Raw genomic sequence first — 18,175 nt, 5'->3', positions numbered from 1 at the left:
TACAAATCCCATTCTGTTTTCCAACAAGGGAGTATGAGGGCAGGAAAGGCCTCCTGGAGAGGAGCTATGAGAAACCTGAATTTCTTTGGCATCGTTGATTCGTGTATGGCCCTAAATTACAAGTGTTCTTGAGTTCTTTAAGCACAGTGTGTAAAAACAATTGTGACTAAAAATACTGTAGTCAGGATGGCATGCTTATTTTTAAACTGGGAACCACTGAGTATTTTCATTAAAATCTTCTCTCTCCTGTTTGTTTTCTAGAGCAATTCTTTCGTTTAGCCCTTTCAAGACTGCAAAATTGTGGCCTGTCCACTGAAGACGACAGGTGAGATGGTTTGTTTGCTACTGCTTTTTGTTCCTACATTTTAGTGCTCAGTATTTACCTGAAAAACAACATCAGTGATGTTATCCTGGAGTTATACAAGTTAGCTGAGATGAGAATTTGACCTATGGTGTCAAAGCAATGTGCAACTGATTCCAAGGTTTAAATTAGTTTGGTTTTAAACATATGTAGCACCAACATTCAAGAATAATCTTTCTGTGAGGTAACTTAAACTTATGGATTTTTTTTTTCTAAGTGCCCTAGGAGTTTGCTGACTAAACACAGTGCCATCTTCCTTTAATGTCATTTTATACTCAAGGAAAATGAAACCACCCCTGAAAGTGCCTATGATCTCCTCTTTCAAAGTCATTATTGGTGTAAACTAGCTTACTTTAACTGTCTCTTCAGAAAACACTCGAGGCGAGCAGTCACGAGTTTGCGGCTGTATCTGTGCAGAATGGAGCATGCCCTAGACAACTCACTTTCCCTGTATTTCATTGTCCTGTTTAAATCTCTTGGATAGAAGCCACTTCTTTCAGGCTTTTGATATATTTATCTTTGTAGGTAGGGCAGTAAAGTGGGCAAATATACTAAAATGGTGTGTTTACCAAGTGATGCAAATGACTTCTTAGATTTGCAGTCAAGCACATGGGCTGAGAACCTACCATATATCATGGTAATATGCAGAATACCTAAGAGCTGGATGCAAATAATGATGAGGCTGGCTGTACTTGACTGTTTTAATCAAGAAGATCAAACAGAACATTATTGCTTCAAGTCAAATGCAAGGTTCATATTTTAATTAAACTTAGTTGGAATACAAACAAAATAATTTGTGTTCAAACCTAAGCCTTATCTTGTTTTTAATGTAACTTTCCTGTCCAACCCAAGTGGGTATTTTTTCTTTACTGTTTTCTTCACCTCCTCTACACCTTCCTTTCCCTGTGTTTAGTATCTAGTTTTAGGATGTTCACATTTACTTTTATGAAGTTAAAACAAAACAAAACAAAAAAACAACAAAAAAACTACTCTCTGTCAGGAGTGTGAAAATCAGGAAATTTATACAAAGGTGGTCTACAGAGACTAGGCTAGTCTGGAGTTTGAAGAAAGAGAATGCCAAATGTGCTAGAAATTCACTGACATCACAAGTTCAGTGCTATAATCGTTTTGGTTGTAAAGGGAAGAACCTTGTAATACAGCATAAAAATCTTTAAATAAGTGTCCTTCCTATAGATCAAAAGTAAGGTGATTGTTACTTATCCTTTAAATGCAGGTTCTCCATTCAAGACGCAGATATGTTTAGTGGTTCTGAGAGTTATGTTTCATTTTAATAAAAGTGATATTCCTTAGTAGTACAAAAGCAAAATGAGAACTCTTACTACTTAATAGGCAGTATTTTAAATAAATCAAATGTACAATGACTTCATATAATATTTTCTTTCTTAATCCATCAATATACTTGTACAGCACTGATAGGGCATGAATCACTGTAGTAAGGAAGAGCTTTTATATATCCATATAACTGAGATACAGTGGTTTAACAATACGAAGCACTTGGGGAAATAATCCCAGGAAATTCTCTTGTAATTCTGTTGCTCTGTTATTAGGCAGTTCTGTATTGCTGCAACCTAATCTTGTTGGCAGAATAGAAATATAAATTGAATTTCCCTGTAAACTTTTATGGGGGGGGGAACTGATTTAAAGTATTTTTGTGAATGTTAGGCTATATTAATGTCAAATCTATGTGCATGAGCTGTATTTGTATGCAACTTCCATAAAACTGTACACAGTGAACTACAAAGGATACTTTTTCCAAATAGTGCAGGTTTCCAAAGTAAGGTGGAATTCTTACTGTGTGAAAGTCCAGCTTTGCAAAACCTTTCTGAATTGAATCATGTCACTGACTTCCGTGGAACTGCTTCTAGGAGAGGGCTTTTCCAAGCTAGGGGTGTATCCACAGAATACCCACTGAACGCCCAGTGCGCCTATTTCTTCGTAGGAACTCAACAGGTGCTCTTAGGACTCCAAGCTTATCAGCAGTAAATTCTCTCAAATGCATTTACACAGTAGTGAGTCAATAAAATGTGACCTCTGCATCCTTCTTTTACCAAATAACCTCAAAGGAAATAATTTGCATTCCTCAGCAGACTACTGGAGGATGGGGGGTGTTGAAAGAGTTGAAGTCCAGATCTCTCCCCCCCCACCCCCCTGAGAAACAGTATTTCAGTGGAATGTGGAAGATGTAAGCTTTTTGACCTTTAAAGGCTATTTCCATTTAACAATATTTCTCTTTTATATGAGTGGGAAAATGTTTCTTTCAGTATTTCATCATAAACAAAATAAGCAGAATAATGTTTGCCCTTTAATTAAGAGGCTCTTTCACACAGTGTGACCTAGGGCAATGGTTTGAGCGAGTGACTAAGGGATTATGTTCAGGCTTTGAGATATATTCAGGGTATATACAGGTCCTGATTTAAACTGTATGATAACAGCAGAGTGATCTTGTCATTCCTATGCATGCTTCTTCCCTTGTTATAGCTAAAGTTTTAATCTTTTTTCCCTTCTTCAGTATTGTGCTGGTGGTTGTAAGCTGGACCTTCTGTCTCTTCTATTTCACTTAGGGCACACTTGGTGTCATTTAAAGCCTCTGAATTTATTTCTCTTCCTACCAATTTGTTGATCCAGAGAAGGGGTGAGGGTTGTTTGTTTTTTAAATATGAAAACATTGTGAAAAAGGAAACTTGGAGAAGTGGGGTTGGCGAAATACTCTGGGAGTAACAGTCTGCTGAAAACCAGTATGTCTGATTTCTGTGATCTACCATAAGTACGTGTCAGTTTAACTTAAGTATCTTTAAATGCAGTCTGGTCTTGCTACATATCCTTTATCTGCATTTCATACCTAGGTTTCCTTGAGATTATGTTCTGGTTTTTGGTGTGGTTACACTTAGCCCACAGGTGTAAATGTTATCCATTCTCTAGCGTAAACAATTTCACTTGCTGCTTAACATCATCAGTGGGACCTATGCTATTGCAGACATAGGCTTACTATCGTAACTAGAGACAGCTGAAACCTGGGGGGGGGGGGGAGAATAATTCAGAAATAGCACATTAATGTGAAATTTCCTGTTTGAGTTGGCATTATTTGACTTCCTGAGCTTGACAGAGATTAAAAGGTGGTCTTTCTAATTTGTTTGACTATGTTCAACATCAAGTATATTTGATCTGCTTGTCGACTTTGATATTACTTCAAAAGTTCACATACCAATCTTAAATGCTTTATTGGTTATTTGAAGGCAGCTGATAACATTTTTTTGAGTAGGCTTGTTTTTAAGGGGACTGGAGTTTGAAAGCTTTGTCAGACTTCACATTTCACTGTATTTCCCTCCAAGCAGCATTAGTCAACTTTTTAAAAAGTCGTGAACAAGATTCAGACTATATCAGTCAGTAAGGGGGAAGAGGCATTGGATTTGATAGCAGCTACCCAGCTTCTGGAGCTGCATTAACCTTGGTTGCCCAGCTCTAATGTCACATTTTCTTTTACCCACCCGTGCCTTGAGTGTGTCCCATTACGTTCCAGGTGTGCAGTACAAAGAGGAGAAAATGAAGAGCTGTTCAGTTTTACACCAGAGTTGAAGGCATCATTGCAATAGCTAGGGATTGATGTAGTGAAGAAGCTTCCTAAATATAGCTTCTGCCAAAAGTTGGAAGGTACACAGTATAAGGAATCCCTTAAAACTTTGCTGCAAAGGACACTTCCAGCAGTGCCTCCTCAAAGTAACTTTTTGGCTGCTTATTACAGTCAGAATAATATAAATCAACTGTAAAGGAGTCAGCACCATTTCTATAATTTCACACCAAGTGGTTAGAGATATAAAACAAAATGTTCAGCAAAATTAGGAGCAATTTTGCTTGCTGCTTATTGAGGCCAGAAGATGACTTCCTACTTGATGTGTCAGACTGCCAGGCCAGGTTCTCTGCAGCGTGTTGAGGAGGGCTGCTTGAGCCAGGAGGTACCACGGTGAGTTAGGCTGCCAGTAGCAGTTACTGTTTATATCTCATGGTAATTCAGTTGCAGCTGTGTGGCTTTTGTGAATTAAGAGGTTTAAGACTATTGAAACTTACAGCATGCTTCTATAAACCACTGAAAATGACAGAAAAAATGATAGAACTGTACGCTAGTGTTGTTTTTCATGTGTCTCCCTCATTCTGCCTTCATCACTTACTGATTACCCTTTTTGTCCAGATTTACTTTTCTTTTTTTCTTCCCCCCCCCAGTTTCTCTTTGCTGTTGCTTCTTCATAGGCCAGGATTTTGCTTTGAACTCTATGGTATAGCTGTGAGTAATGAAGCATAACTGAGAAAAAGGGATATTTCTGTTCCCTTCCTCCCACCATAAATATTCCAGGAGGTATATGTTCATCTGTGTACTTGCTCAGGAGATCTTAAAACTAGACTGAAAAACTAATTGGAAAATGAATGGGCTGGAGCAATCCTGGAGTAGAGAGAAAAGGATTTTGTGGGCGTACTGGGGACAAGAGGGATCAACAGGTTTTTAGCACTCTGATTTCTGAGACACCAAATCGCATGGAATTTTGGCATTAGGTCAAATTCTTTTTATGAACATTTGGCTTTTAATAAGTTGTTTGAGAAACACTAGAGAAAGATATGCTAGCTTTTTGCGTGTCGGTCCATCCCGAGAATTGTATTTAGTGGTGCTGGATTTTGTAGGACAGGTGCATATTGATTTAGAGCTGCTTAACAGGCTGATCAAAAATTCTTTATGAAATGCGGACAACTCCTTCTGCAGATGTGGCCCTAGAGCAGCAGGTGAGAAGCTGACATCCCAGCTCTTCTTTTGAAATCATTGGTGGTTATTAGAAGAGTAGGAGTAAGGCACTTGTTCCCATTTCACCTTTTCTATAAGTTTTAGTTTGTCAGCATTGGCTTTGGGCATAGGCCCTTTTCCCTAGCCCACATGCAGTAGGGCATGACTACATTAATAATTCTGCTGGAAAGAGAGGGGACTGCTTTGTATGTTGAGCTGTCGGTAAGTCTGGGCTGGAGCAGGCTGTTTTCATTCATGTCAAGTAATACTTTCCTCGGCTGAAGCAACTTGGACTGAGGAGGAAGTACTGGACCTTTAATATAGCTTCTAGTGTTCTTTATTGCTTGGGCTCTTGGTCCCTTATAATAAGAAGTGGCATGGAGCCTTTTCCTTGTTTGAAGAACCCTGTGAGTGGGATGTTGGGAGAGGATTTATCCTCAATAAGGTGTGAATGTGCCTGAACAGAATACCAACATTTTTCCTTTGCCAGCGTTCCCACTGCAACCAAGCTGGTGAACAGCTTTTGCTCTAAATTTAAAATAAGCATTTTACAACCAAAATACTTGTGCTATAAAGGAGGACTTTGCAGTCTTACATATTGGATGCAAAACTTCCCTAAAGAGGCAAGATTTCAGGAGTAAACATGGCAGCAAGCCTGTTTGCTCTCTTTGTAAAAGCAAAGCACAGATTTTACTAGCTTTCAGATAAAGCAGTATAGAGCAGAAGAGACAACTAGAAGCCCTGGGACAGCTCACTGGAGAACTTTACCATTAGAATTTCATTGAATAGGTTTAGCATTTGCATTTATAGAGTACATTTTTTCCATGTGCATTTTAACTGTGAATATATTCTGAATTCAAAAGGATTAATTATTTTGATTGGATGTATTATAAGATGTATTTTATAGCTTCCTGTAAGTGTTCTAGATGCTTAGTAATGCTGTCTAATTTGTATCTAGCCATATGAGAATGCAGCTGTTTATCAAGCATATCCCTCTGGTTATTTCACGATAATGTGCACTTCCGTCATAGTGACATGTTTAAACATGTTTTTATAGTCCTGTCGTATCTTTTAAATGCCCATAAGGCAGATGTTTCAACATTGGTATTAATGATATAAGTGAAATGCTGGGTATTAAAGTTCTGCTTGTTCCACAGTGTTGCCTGTCGAAGGTGTGTTGTGGTTGGTAATGGAGGAGTACTTCGAAATAAGACATTAGGAGAGAAAATTGACTCATACGACGTGATAATAAGGTAATATTTCTCCTTTTCATTTTCTGTGCATGCAGAAAATCACAAACATTTGTTTTCAGATGGTAGCTTTGGAGTTCAGTTATTATATAAATGAAAATGGATGAAAATTCGTGTTTTATAAATTACTTAATCTATCATGCGTTCATTTAAAAAAAAAATTTTTTTTAAATCAGTGTTACACAGACTGATTGATATGGGGGAGAAAAGAACCCTGAGTGTGCAGCCTGCCTAGCCTACAGATACGCACCTGCAAGGTGCTGTTATCAGAGATGAGTCTGAGCATGTGATAGCCTCGAGCCCTCTGTTTGCCCCTTGATGTGAAGCAGCATCCCAGACAAGTTTCCTGCGTAATAAGGAAAAAAGATACGACCACTTCCTCTTCTGCATAAAGTGAGATGGCAAGTGATTAAAGAGCCCTCCTGCCAGTAGGTATCCTGTCAGGCAGCATACCTGACACCCCAAACTCTCCTTTCATTAGAACTCCTCAGCTGCCACTTCAGTTTACCATTTCAAGATTGCGTCAACCTCATTTTTGTTACTTTGCCATCAGTTGTAATGCTCCTTTGTAATACCGTTTCAGTATTCAAACAGTAGCATAAAAAGCCTTATACAAAACCTGGAATTTGACATGCTTTTAAAAACATGCTGAAAACCTAAAATGGAACATGTGGAATTGTTTAGTTGTAGCTCCTCTTATAAACGTAAAACTACAGAAAGTGATCCAGATAAAATCTTCCTCTTTAGGAAATTTTACTTGCATGACAGCTTTATGCTTTACCCAAAAAAAAAAAAAAAAAGATACACTTCCTTTCACCATAGTGAAATGATGCAAACAAGCTCTTTGAATTATTTTTAGAGTCTTGTACATATTTGGATATAATCTTTGAATTCAAAAGCTCCTTGTAGATCTATTTACTCTTCATGAAATGGAAATCCTTGCATAGATTAGTGTCATGCATTTAAATACAATTAGCTATAAATTCAAAACTGTTTCATAAATATAGTACACATTTGCTTTTTTATATATATACATGTATATATACATACACACGCATGTGTGTACACACATGCACACACACAGTTGTATCAGTATCAGGTAGACAGTCATAATCTCTGTCCCCATATGCAGTATACAGTGAAGAATATTAAAACATTCTTGAATTGCCTCTTGAATGATTTGGATCATCTAGAAGCGTGAATAGAACAATCAGTAATTCTCCAAGCCAGATGCTCTTCGGTCTTCTCTGTTTTCTGCATTGGAGCCAAAATCATAAGGCCTTCTGCTTGAGTGATACATGATCAGCAATCACGTAATTGTATTCGGAACTATCTTGGCCAAATTCCCATACATGCTTGATGCCTCTGCGCTAGAGGGCGAGTGCAGGAAGCATCTCGTAATTGCTCCTCTACCGTGTAACGTGATAAACGCTGTGCCACTAAACCCTTGTGTACCTGGATGTGCTGTCTGCCCTACAGACCACTGCACAGTAAGAATGGATGTGTGGGATAGTCATTGTGTCTGTCTGTCCTCTGCAGAATGAATAATGGCCCTGTTATAGGGTACGAAGAGGATGTTGGGAGGAGGACAACTTTCCGCCTTTCTTATCCAGAATCCATTTTCTCGGATCCAGTCCACTATGACCCTAATACAACTGCTGTTCTCATCGTCTTCAAACCGCGTGATTTAAAGTGGCTTTGGGAGATATTAAGTGGTCAGAAAATAGTGAGTTTAATTATTTATGCACTTTGGCTTGGCTTGCCACACATCTCTCACATGTAATATATCTGTTCAGCATTTAACCTTAGTTATCCCAGTTGGGAGGAGCAGCAGATCTCCCAGTCAGTCTGTTCTGTTTCCCTTTCCCATCACATGCTTCTGTATTCTTTCTCACCACACAGTTGATCAGTTCTTCACCCCAAAGCAGTTTTCTTCTTGGAAATATTTTTTTTATTCTCTTCCTAGCACTGTTTCATATTCTGGTGCATGTGCTCTAGCCCTTCCACTCAGTGGAATCATAGAATAATGTTGGAAAGGATTTTTGTCTGGAGGTCTTTAGCCCAACTTCCTGCTCAAAGTAGAACCAACTTCAAAGCCAGACCAGGTTGCTCAGGGCCTCATCCGGGCAAGTTTTGAGTATCACCAGGGATATTTCCACAGCCTCTCTGGGCACCTGTTTCACTGCTGCATCACCCTCACGGGGTAGATTTTCTCCTCATCTTCTCACTGTGCACCTCCAAAAAGAGCCTGACTCAGTCTTTTCTGTACCCTCCCCGCCCCCTTCTAGTTAGTTGAAGGTAGGTTGAACAAACGCAGCCTCCTCAGACCCATCGTGCATGCCGCATGCTCCAGCCCCCAAGGCGTTTTCGTGGCCCTCTACTGAACTGGCCCCAGTTTGACTGTCTCTCTTGTACTGGGGAGCCCAAAACAGTAATCGTGAGACTACAGCTGGACACAGTACAGAGTACATAGGAATGATCCCATCTCTCTACCTGCTTGCTATGCTCTTATTAATGTGGCCAACTATGCAATTAGTCTTCTTTGCCTTGAGGGCACACCACTGGTGTGTGTTGTTCATCAAGGCCACCTGTTTTCCAGCCTGTACAGTTGTGTGGTGTTATTCTACTGCAGGAACACAATTTGACATATGCATTTATTGAGCTTCAGGAGGTTCAACCTTCCTTTTCTTCTTCAACCTCCTGCCCCCGAATTTCACTTTGGTTAAATCTAGAGAAATTACAAAAGCAAAACCAACAATTTATAAAATTTAAAAATGTGTATTTCCTTGACCATTGCAGAGTGCTAAAGGCTTTTGGAAGAAACCAGCTTTGAACATGATATACAAATCTAGTCAAATCAGGATACTTGATCCCAGCATCACCAGAAAAACAGCATATGAATGGCTTCATTTCCCAACAAGGTTTCCCAAAAAGGAGGTAGGCTTTTTTTCTTCTGTTGTTAACCTTTTAGTTATGCGCAACCAAATGTGTAGTCAGAAGTCATTATCTCTTCATTATAATGGACTGTGTTAGAACATCTTTTAGGTTCTTGCTGTGTGAGTTTGGGTTGAGGTGATGCTCGGAAAGGTGGGGAAAATGTAGTCCAGAAATAAAGGGGGGGTATAGCCTTGTATGCCAAAATCTCTCCTTATGGGTTCTATGATCAATATTAAATGAAACAGCATTTGTAGGCTGAGATAATCCCTTTTACAAAATTTGAAAAAGTGGACAAGCTTTGGAGCACAGCAGATCTGAAGAGCCTCTATATAAATATTAAGAAGTCTTGAATTATTAAATATAGCTTAAAAAACAACAGCAGAAACCAACAAAGAAAAACCCTGAAAGCCAGGAATTCTAACACTGCTGCATTTTCATTCTGCCGTGGGGGTAGAGAATAGGGAGCATACAGGATATTCCAGCCTTGCCATAATGACGTGTCTAACATCATTCTTGTGCTTGCTGATTTGATGCCAAGCATTATAATGCACTAACCAACTATTTGGACAGAAAAATACATTTCCGCTGTTAGTTTCTGACTAAAGAATGTTTTTGATGAAAGGTAAGGCTTCAAGGTGGAGACCTCCTCTGTGCAGTCCAGGCCTGACCTGTGCCATTTAGTATAAATGCTTGTAGAGATATAGTTCTGTTCCCTGTTCTGTTCATCAGGATCAAGCAACTGACAGGCATGGAAACTTCTGACAAGCTGTCGCTGTGGAGTGTCTACCACAACCTTTCTTCTGGCTTAATCTTTCTAATATTTGTGGGAGTCGTTTTTTGTTTTCGGGGTGTTTCTTGGCGTGTGGATTTTTTTTCTTGTTTTTTAGTTTATTTTTTTTCTTCTTTTTGAGTCTACTAGTGGATTTGTCTCCCTTATTGACTCTCAAACTGGAATTCCAAGTTCAGCTGCATGCTTGCAAAGGCTCTGTGGCGTTTCAGCTCTTCAAGTGAGGGTGGGAAAAAACAGCAGAGTAGTTGGGAGCCTAATGATCTGCTGAAGGGCTGCCGAATGCCCAAGGCTTTCATGACTTCCGAAGTCCCTTCTGTCTTTTTTTTTTTTTTCCTGGTGTTCCTTCCTCAGTGGGAGTAAAGTAAAATCAGTGCTGTGAGTGAGCCAAACAGAAATGTGTGATGTCCTGGTGGTAATGCAGAGGCACAGGCTGCTCAGGCACTTTGGATAAAATGTGTACTCTCCGCTCCTCTCCTCACCGAGTGCCCCTGCCCAGAGCTGGAGCAGAGTATCGCAGTGCTTGGAGCACCTTTCCGTGCCCACTGTGTCCCATTCGCCCCATGCTAGGGGCTCTGCAGCCCCACGTCACAGGTAGCAGCTGGTGAAGCTCAGGCGTACTTGTTCTCGTTTTTCTCCCCGTCTCACAGACGGTGGGCCATGGCTAAGAGCCTGCACATCTGCAGTCGCTGGGGCACAGCCGGTTGGCAGGGTGGCCTTTTGCAGGATCTGCTCTGGAGCCGTCTGTTGCATGGTGCCTTCCTGGTGAGGGCTGGTCCTGCCTCCCTTGGTCTGGGCTGCAGTCCCCTCTGCCTGGAAGAGAGGCTGAACACTGCTAGTGCTTTCCCTGCTCTCTTGGCCTTCTCCATTAAGCCAGCATTATGTTCTGTCTGTGTGCCTTCATGCGCAGTCCAGCAAGCGTTTTTATTGCTTTATTAGCAACTGTGGTGGTGTGAAGAGATCTGGGAAGAACAATTGTAAAATCAGATGTGCTGCCTCAGAATCAGCAGAGCCAAAATGTGTTGCAGAACCATTCCAAAGCTCTGCCAATTCCCACGCCATATGCCTGGCAGAATAAACTTCCTTATAGGTCTGGGTTTTCTAGTTATTGTTAGGCTGTGTCCGATTCTGAGCATTTCACTGACAAGTTTTGCTCTGCAGAACCCACAGAAGATCATTTTGCTTGATAGAGGCTTCTTCCTTCATTATGTTAAATGCTGGTTTCCCTCGAGTTTTTGTGGACAAAGCAGCATGCTTAAAGCATGACAATTTCTTTTAAAAGTAGTTTTGCTTTTTTAATATATTCTTTTGAGGTGAACATTAAGTTCTATGAAAGCCAAAGTTAAATGGAGCTCGTTGTAACCTGTGATATTCCTGAGATTTCCAGATCGTGCTAATCCTGACATGTAACATTCCTATTGTAATTTTGGGGACCTGTCTAGTTTGGACATTGTGACAGGTGCGTGACTAAGTTTATGACCTTGGTCCCCAGAGGCAGAAAGTTATTTTACTAATCAGCAGAGCCCTCAGGCAACTATATGCATTTTACATTGGTGGTGTTTTTGGAGTACTCTGGAGGTTGTATAAAGGTAAAAAAAAAATCCACCTGTAAAGTGGTAGGTCAGTTCTGTGATTTAATTAAGCGTACAAAGCTGAAATTAATAACTTTCCTGGGGGGTTGTTCATTTGTCATGTAATACAAAGAAATAGTTTTTTGTATCATCAAGCACATCTTGCTGCCTATGCAGAATTGTCCAGTACTGTTTTGCCCAGTTTGTTTTCAGAGGCAAGTGAACTGAGCACTTGAGTAAGAATTCAAAAAAGCACATGACTTTTGTGCCCAATTTTGAGGTTTGACTCCAACTACTAGAAATGTTCGGCTCCTTTGATCTCTGATAAAACGATTATTTTAGCGAGGAAGGGTGTATGTGTCTGGAAATTTTGTCCATTTCTGTGAGGATTTTTTCCCCTCAACTTAATCAGTTGGTCTAATGAAACAGATCATCTCTTGGTACAAACCTTGCCTCATTTACTTTCTTAGATCATTTCAGCTACTCTTAAAACAACAATGTACTTGATCACTAGATAGGACAGATGATTACAGTTGTTGCAGTTGTTCTTTGTTCTTATAAGAAATACTAATTTTCACTTAGGTGCTCTCAGTTTTGCGCAGTTTAAAAACTGTTTATGACCTGCTCTTGCTATGTTACTTTTCATTTACTTCTGACTAATTTGCTATATGGAGAAATAAGTAGTTTTATCTACAGTTTCATTTCTTCTAGTGGAAGTAATGGGGGGGAAGTTTATTCTTTTGGAATTTCCCTGCTCTGAAAAAGCTCAAATATAGGCAAGTTAATGCAACAGTAGCATTAATGGCTTTCAGTCTGGTTTCGTAAAGAAATGAGACATGTTACATTATTCTGTTCATCTGTCTCCATCACCTAGAAACTGTTGAACCCATCTGCTAATTCAGTCAAATCTGACAGAGGAGAAATGGTCTCCAATGTATTGAAGTCTGACCAGTTTCATGGAAGTAGGTTGCTAAGCAGAGAGGTGGGGAGACCTTACTGATGCCTCAGCTGACGGAAAGGCTACAGTGTGGGCTCAGCTCTTATTAAAACCAGAGAATCCCAGGGAAGGCCGACACTGCAGGTGCCCTGGTCATGGAAAAGCCACAGGCAGCATTTTACTCCCTACGAGCCCTGAGGGGATCCAGCCACAAAGCCATGCATCATAGGAGAGCTAGGCTGCGTGAGTGCCCCGTCCTTGTTCTTAGGTTTGCCGTTTCTGCCAAGCTGACGGTTTTCTATGTGTGCATGTTCCTTCTGCTTTGACTGTAGAAACCCAAGCATCCGACAACAGGTCTAATTGCCATTACACTAGCGTTTCACATATGCCATGAAGTTCACCTGGCGGGCTTCAAGTACGACTTCACTGACAGAAACAGTTCTTTGCACTATTATGGCAATGACACGATGTCTCAGATGATGCAGGTAATGTACATTTGTTTATGTTGAGGGGCATGCTTAGGGAAATATAACTGTTGGTTATAAGTGGGGAAGGCAATGCAATCAGAAGGAAAAATGTGGACTGCAGGTTAGAAAGGTCTGCAGTCTTCTCCTGGGGTCTGCTGCTCATGGGTTAATATTGCTTAAGTTTCTTCTACTCTTTATTTGTTTTTGAAAAATGTGGATAATCATATTTGTGACAGCTATGGAGGAGCTACCGAGTTGATTTTAACATTGTGCTACACCATATTCTACAATGTCTGCATTACATTTGTCCATTTATACATTCTATTTTGCTTTACCAACATTGATTTTAAGCTATGTGGCTCTTGTTCATGTAGGCATGTTTACTAGCATTGTCAGAACATGAATAAGCAGTGTTCATATTTGCATTCTCTTTTTCTTTGGCAGCTGCATGCAAAACTTTTCGTAGTTGCCAAATTTCTTAAAAAAGAAAAAAAAGAAGAGCGAAGGGAAAGGAAAAAGTGGAAGACCCACAAACTTGCAGTTAGGACAAGAGCTGAACTTCAGAAATGCAAAAGAGAAAAGAAAAGCAGCTCTTTGAGGGGGGTTGTGGTAGAAAGAGAGAAAAAAATGGTTCCAGGAGGAGGAAGCCACAGCTCACCCGGGGAGGGAGCAGCAGAAGGCCTTCTCCCATCTCTGAGGGAAGGGCTCCTGCTTCGCTACAGTCTTTCCTCTGTTTTCTTTCATGTCTCTGCTCTTTCCTTCAGTTCTGTACTCCCAGCATCTCCATCTGGGCCCTTTACCTCAGCATGAGCACAATTTTCTCTTCCATGTGCTGAGACCCGCAGTGCAGCGTGTTGGTCCCTTATGGGGCTGTTTTCTCTCTCCCTCCCTTTCCTGCAGAGGAGAGATAGGGGCAATATCCATTGGAGCCTCTCATGTCTTGCTGATGAATCCTAAATGTCCTCTGCTCTGAGGTGGTTTTCCTCTGGCACTAAACAAATATTCATGTTCAGGTTCCTCTCTGCAGGTGCCTTTTTGCAGTATATCCAAAACTTTGGTAAGGTTGATCCCTGGTTGACTAGACATCCGTTATATCTTCCTATAAGACATAAAATCTTAAAACTAAATCTACCCTGCCCGCCCCCCAAAAAGGTAATAAATTCATTAGTATTGTTGTGTTTTTAAGTATTGTTTGATGTAAGTGTAGCTTTTTAGGCAGTATTTGTATTGCATTCATTTTAATTTGTTGAATTCTGTGTATTAAGATTTTCAGCAAAATCGCTTGAGGCACAACCTTTTACCTGAGCTTTTTGGCAGGCAGGTTCTTTGCACTCCCTGCAGCCCTCAGTGCATCTTGGAGGACAGCACAGAGAAATCCATTTACCTCAGTGATCTCTTGTATCCAGGATCTTATGTGAGGGAACGTGGAAGATGGGTTGGTTTTGACCTACTGCATAGAAACTGACTGGTGAGGCACATCTGTTTTACAAATGTCTGATGTGTTCTCTTCAAGAACCTGAAACGAGCTTTGGGGATTAGTCATTTTCTGACTCCTGGTGTTGTAAATGTGGTTATGCAGCTGCTTCCTGTCACAATTAGGAGTTGGGAGATTTGCTAATCAAGGCCCTTCTGTGAGAGCACGTCTCATCCATTCCTGCCCCTGAGGGACTGTCGTCTTCATTACAGAGTCCAGTCTAGTTTTGAGCTATAGTGTCACCATTTTGCTTGGGAGACTGTACTGCATTCCATGCTTAAAAGTCCCTTCCTCAGAGCCTTCCTGCCCTTATATCCTCCAAGTAACAAGGGTAATTGGAAGGAAAGCAACAAAGTGATGCTTCTGGTAATAATTTGAATTTAACTTTTTATTCCCTTATGTTTCTTCAGAATGAATACCATAACATTGATGCTGAACAGAAATTTTTGAAGAATCTTATAGACAAGAACTTTGTGGTCAATTTGACGTGAAAGCTGAATGGAAAATATGAAGAACAATCACTACTTTCAAGATTTCAACAAATTTTATTTTTTCTAGGATATTTTTATTTTTTAAGTGCAGTGTAACTGTTTACTGTTTAAAAGGAGCACAGAAACCTCACCAGGCAGAAGCTCCTTCTAAGGCTGAGGATAACGGGCTATGGCAAACAGTTATCTGAATTCTGTGAATCTATTTAATAGTGGAAAAAAAACATGAAACTTTCAGCTAAAAGTATCAGGGATGTATAAAAATGTGATGCGCATCATTTATTTATCAGTAAGAACTTTTTCCAAATGATTACTCCTTTGGAATATCTTCCTTTCTGATGTCGTCCTCCAAGAGAATTACACTGTCCAAAGACTGAGAAGACCAATGTTTAATTAGTAGATGGATGTAAAGTCTTGAATCTCTTTCTGGTAGCATGAAAGTAGCTTTAAAAGCAATGTCTGTAAACTATTACTGTATGCTGGAGAGTAGGGGGACATGCAGAGCGTATGGGTTTTAGTCGGCCCTGCTGCTGAGGAGAGGGCGTCCATTTTCAGCAAAGAAGCCACAGCCTGAACTGGTCTTCCACTCTGAACTGCTGTCTGCGTCAGCCAGAGGTGAAGACCCCCTGGTCTGACCTGTGGCAATGCTGGTATTGACGATGCTCGTGTTGAACCAGCCTATGGGAAAACATACTCCCCCTGTTGTGTGTCCAAAAAATTTTACAATTGGTGAGTTGACTTAGAAGAGAGGGAATATGAAGACTGAAGATTTCTCTTAATAGCATCTGTGGAGCCGTCACTTCCCCCAAACCACAACAGGAATGTGAGCTGGAGCTGAGAAGTTCACACTTGAGTTTAAATTGAGAGATCACATTTGTTGGATTCCTAGACCTCCATGACAGGATCCAGTGTATCTTTCTGCTCTCTCCCCAAGAATCAAGATATATTTTTCCAAACCAGCATGATCTCATTTTTCAGATGCTGTAATGCGTTTCCAGCTTTGAAACACATCAATATGAACAATGAACATTCTCATTTTTTGCAGTAGTGCATGCTAGGGAATATCTAAGATGTACAACAGCTGAATTACAGTTTGGCTACTGTTCACCTCTTCTCTGTCTTGACATTTAGGTTTAAAGGATGTGGCTGAACTAAATCACTTAGTAGTGGGAATTTACTTGGGATTTTAACTGAGATATTTAATGGGACAGTTATGTTTCCTGTACAGATTTGTCTCAGGCAAGCTTACTGAGTATCTAGGTTTAAATCAGCCTGGGAATGTCCTTGACAGCTATCAAAGATGCAATGAACAAGTAACATGCTGTTCTAATACTCTCGTAAGGTATATATGTATCTTTTTTTTTTTTTTTTTTTTTTTTTGTGGTTATTTTCTTCTCTGTCTCAGGGGAGGTTGAACGGAATGAAGAGCAAAGACAATAGTTTTCAGCTTCTTAACTTTTCTTTTGGTAGATGTTAGTTCCTTGTAGATATTCCAAATAAAAAGGCTAGATTAGGCCATCTTCATATTTTAAAAAAAATGCTCTTTGGAATCTGGGTTGTTACCACTTGTATCTATCAGTCTCTTTCAGTTTCTTAGTGCCTTCATTGGGACTCCTGACAATGTCTTCCAGAGGTTTAGGTCTGCCCACTACATATGAGCCAGTAAACCCTCAGAGTCACACACACTAAGAAATGACATTACAATGGACAGGGTCTTCTCCCGGTGGCTTCCTACAGTAAAGAGCTGTAAACTTTTGAGACATCCTAGAGTCTATAAATCAGATCAGCTGACTCTCAGAATATTAGCATTACCTTTTCTGTATGACTTTTAATGTAAAGAGTGCATTAATTTTGTGAAACCAAATTATATGCATGAAGAGAGCTTTGTCACATAGCCTATTTACATGTTGGGCAGGTCTGCTGGTAGTATAAATCATAGTGCCTTTGAGGCTGGTCAGACTGATTTATACAAGTGGGGGATGTGTATTACTCTTGATTATGATTTATTTACTTACAACAGTCCTGAATCTGATCTTCCATCAATATAATTTAGGAATTAGCTTCTACAGATTTCAGGTGTTGCATCAGCATAAAACCTGTGCTGAAGACTGGAAATTGTATGTCATTATCTTGTGTGGTTGTGTGTAGCCATCCAATTATAGCTTTAGTAATCAGGAAGCAAAAGCCAGTCAATCTGTACACCTAGATAGAAATCAAGGAAATTCCTAGATTTTTTTTTTTTTAATTCCTTTTTTTCCTTCCTTGACCAAGTGCAACATTCTCCCTCCCCTATGTTTTTTAAGGATCAGTAGTATGTGTGCACCTATGGACTATTATTCTGTCTGGAAATATCGCACACAGAATGTTTAGTTAATGTTCTGTGTTAACTAAAAAGAGTTACTCTTTATAACCCCTTTTTTTGATAGAGTAAGACACAGGCCTCTGCTGCTGCATGGTGTTAGATGATTGATTACAAAGGGATCATAATGATAGCCTTGCTTTTCCTTCTCTTAATCCCTTTTGAACTGAGTATTGCTAATAACTACAGGCTTCAGGTCTGCAGCTCAGTGACTTCCTATGAGTGCCTTGTGAACAACTTTCCTTATGTTCTGCCCCAGTTCTGCTTTTGTGAAAAGCTAGCTCACAGCTGAAAGGAATGTCTGATCCATCTGTATAGTAATTGTAGGCCCAGTAAATGTAGCAAGGGTAGCCTTAAAGAAATCCTGTGTTCCCCTAACATGTTTGGGCTATCCAGCAGTAGTTTTTGCAGCTTGTTCTTAACTCTACTGCAACTACATTGCTGTCAGTCCACATGGTAACTAGTTTAAGGCTAATCCAGGTGATTTTATGCAAAATATAGACACTGTCGGACTTACATTACACGTGTCTGTTAAAAGCTGTGTCAGGTATATGTAAACAAAAAGTGTCATCCTTAATGATATTGTTGTTTGTTTCACAAGGGGCAATTTTGTGATTTCAAAAGTATAGATGGGTGTGTGTATGTATTGTATGTATATTAAGTAGGTTATAATGATGATTTCTAAGACCAGCCCAACAAATCTCCCACTGTTTTTCACAACAGGGTCCTCTTTTTGCCTTTTCTAGTAAAGCTCCACA

At 40.0% G+C, this 18,175-nt stretch overlaps 1 protein-coding gene across 12 annotated transcripts in view; it reads left to right on the top strand.

The window, feature by feature from the left end:
• The window catches only part of ST3GAL6 (ST3 beta-galactoside alpha-2,3-sialyltransferase 6), a 40,302-nt gene extending 23,849 nt beyond the window's left edge, over positions 1 to 16,453 (top strand). For all 12 annotated transcript variants that reach the window (XM_026075885.1, XM_026075883.1, XM_026075894.1 and 9 more), the window contains 6 exons: positions 262 to 325; positions 6,305 to 6,400; positions 7,937 to 8,123; positions 9,197 to 9,334; positions 12,962 to 13,114; positions 14,981 to 16,453. In XM_026075885.1, coding sequence (XP_025931670.1) covers positions 262 to 325; positions 6,305 to 6,400; positions 7,937 to 8,123; positions 9,197 to 9,334; positions 12,962 to 13,114; positions 14,981 to 15,061 — 719 coding nt within the window. In that variant the 3' untranslated portion in view covers positions 15,062 to 16,453. The remainder of the gene's footprint in view (positions 1 to 261; positions 326 to 6,304; positions 6,401 to 7,936; positions 8,124 to 9,196; positions 9,335 to 12,961; positions 13,115 to 14,980) is intronic.
• The last annotated feature ends 1,722 nt before the right edge of the window (positions 16,454 to 18,175 follow it).

Source organism: Apteryx rowi, unplaced genomic scaffold (genome assembly GCF_003343035.1).
Source record: "Apteryx rowi isolate R43461 unplaced genomic scaffold, aptRow1 scaffold_413, whole genome shotgun sequence".
In the NCBI taxonomy this organism is placed as follows: Eukaryota; Metazoa; Chordata; class Aves; order Apterygiformes; family Apterygidae; genus Apteryx; species Apteryx rowi.
This window is presented reverse-complemented; position numbering and strand designations above follow the sequence as displayed.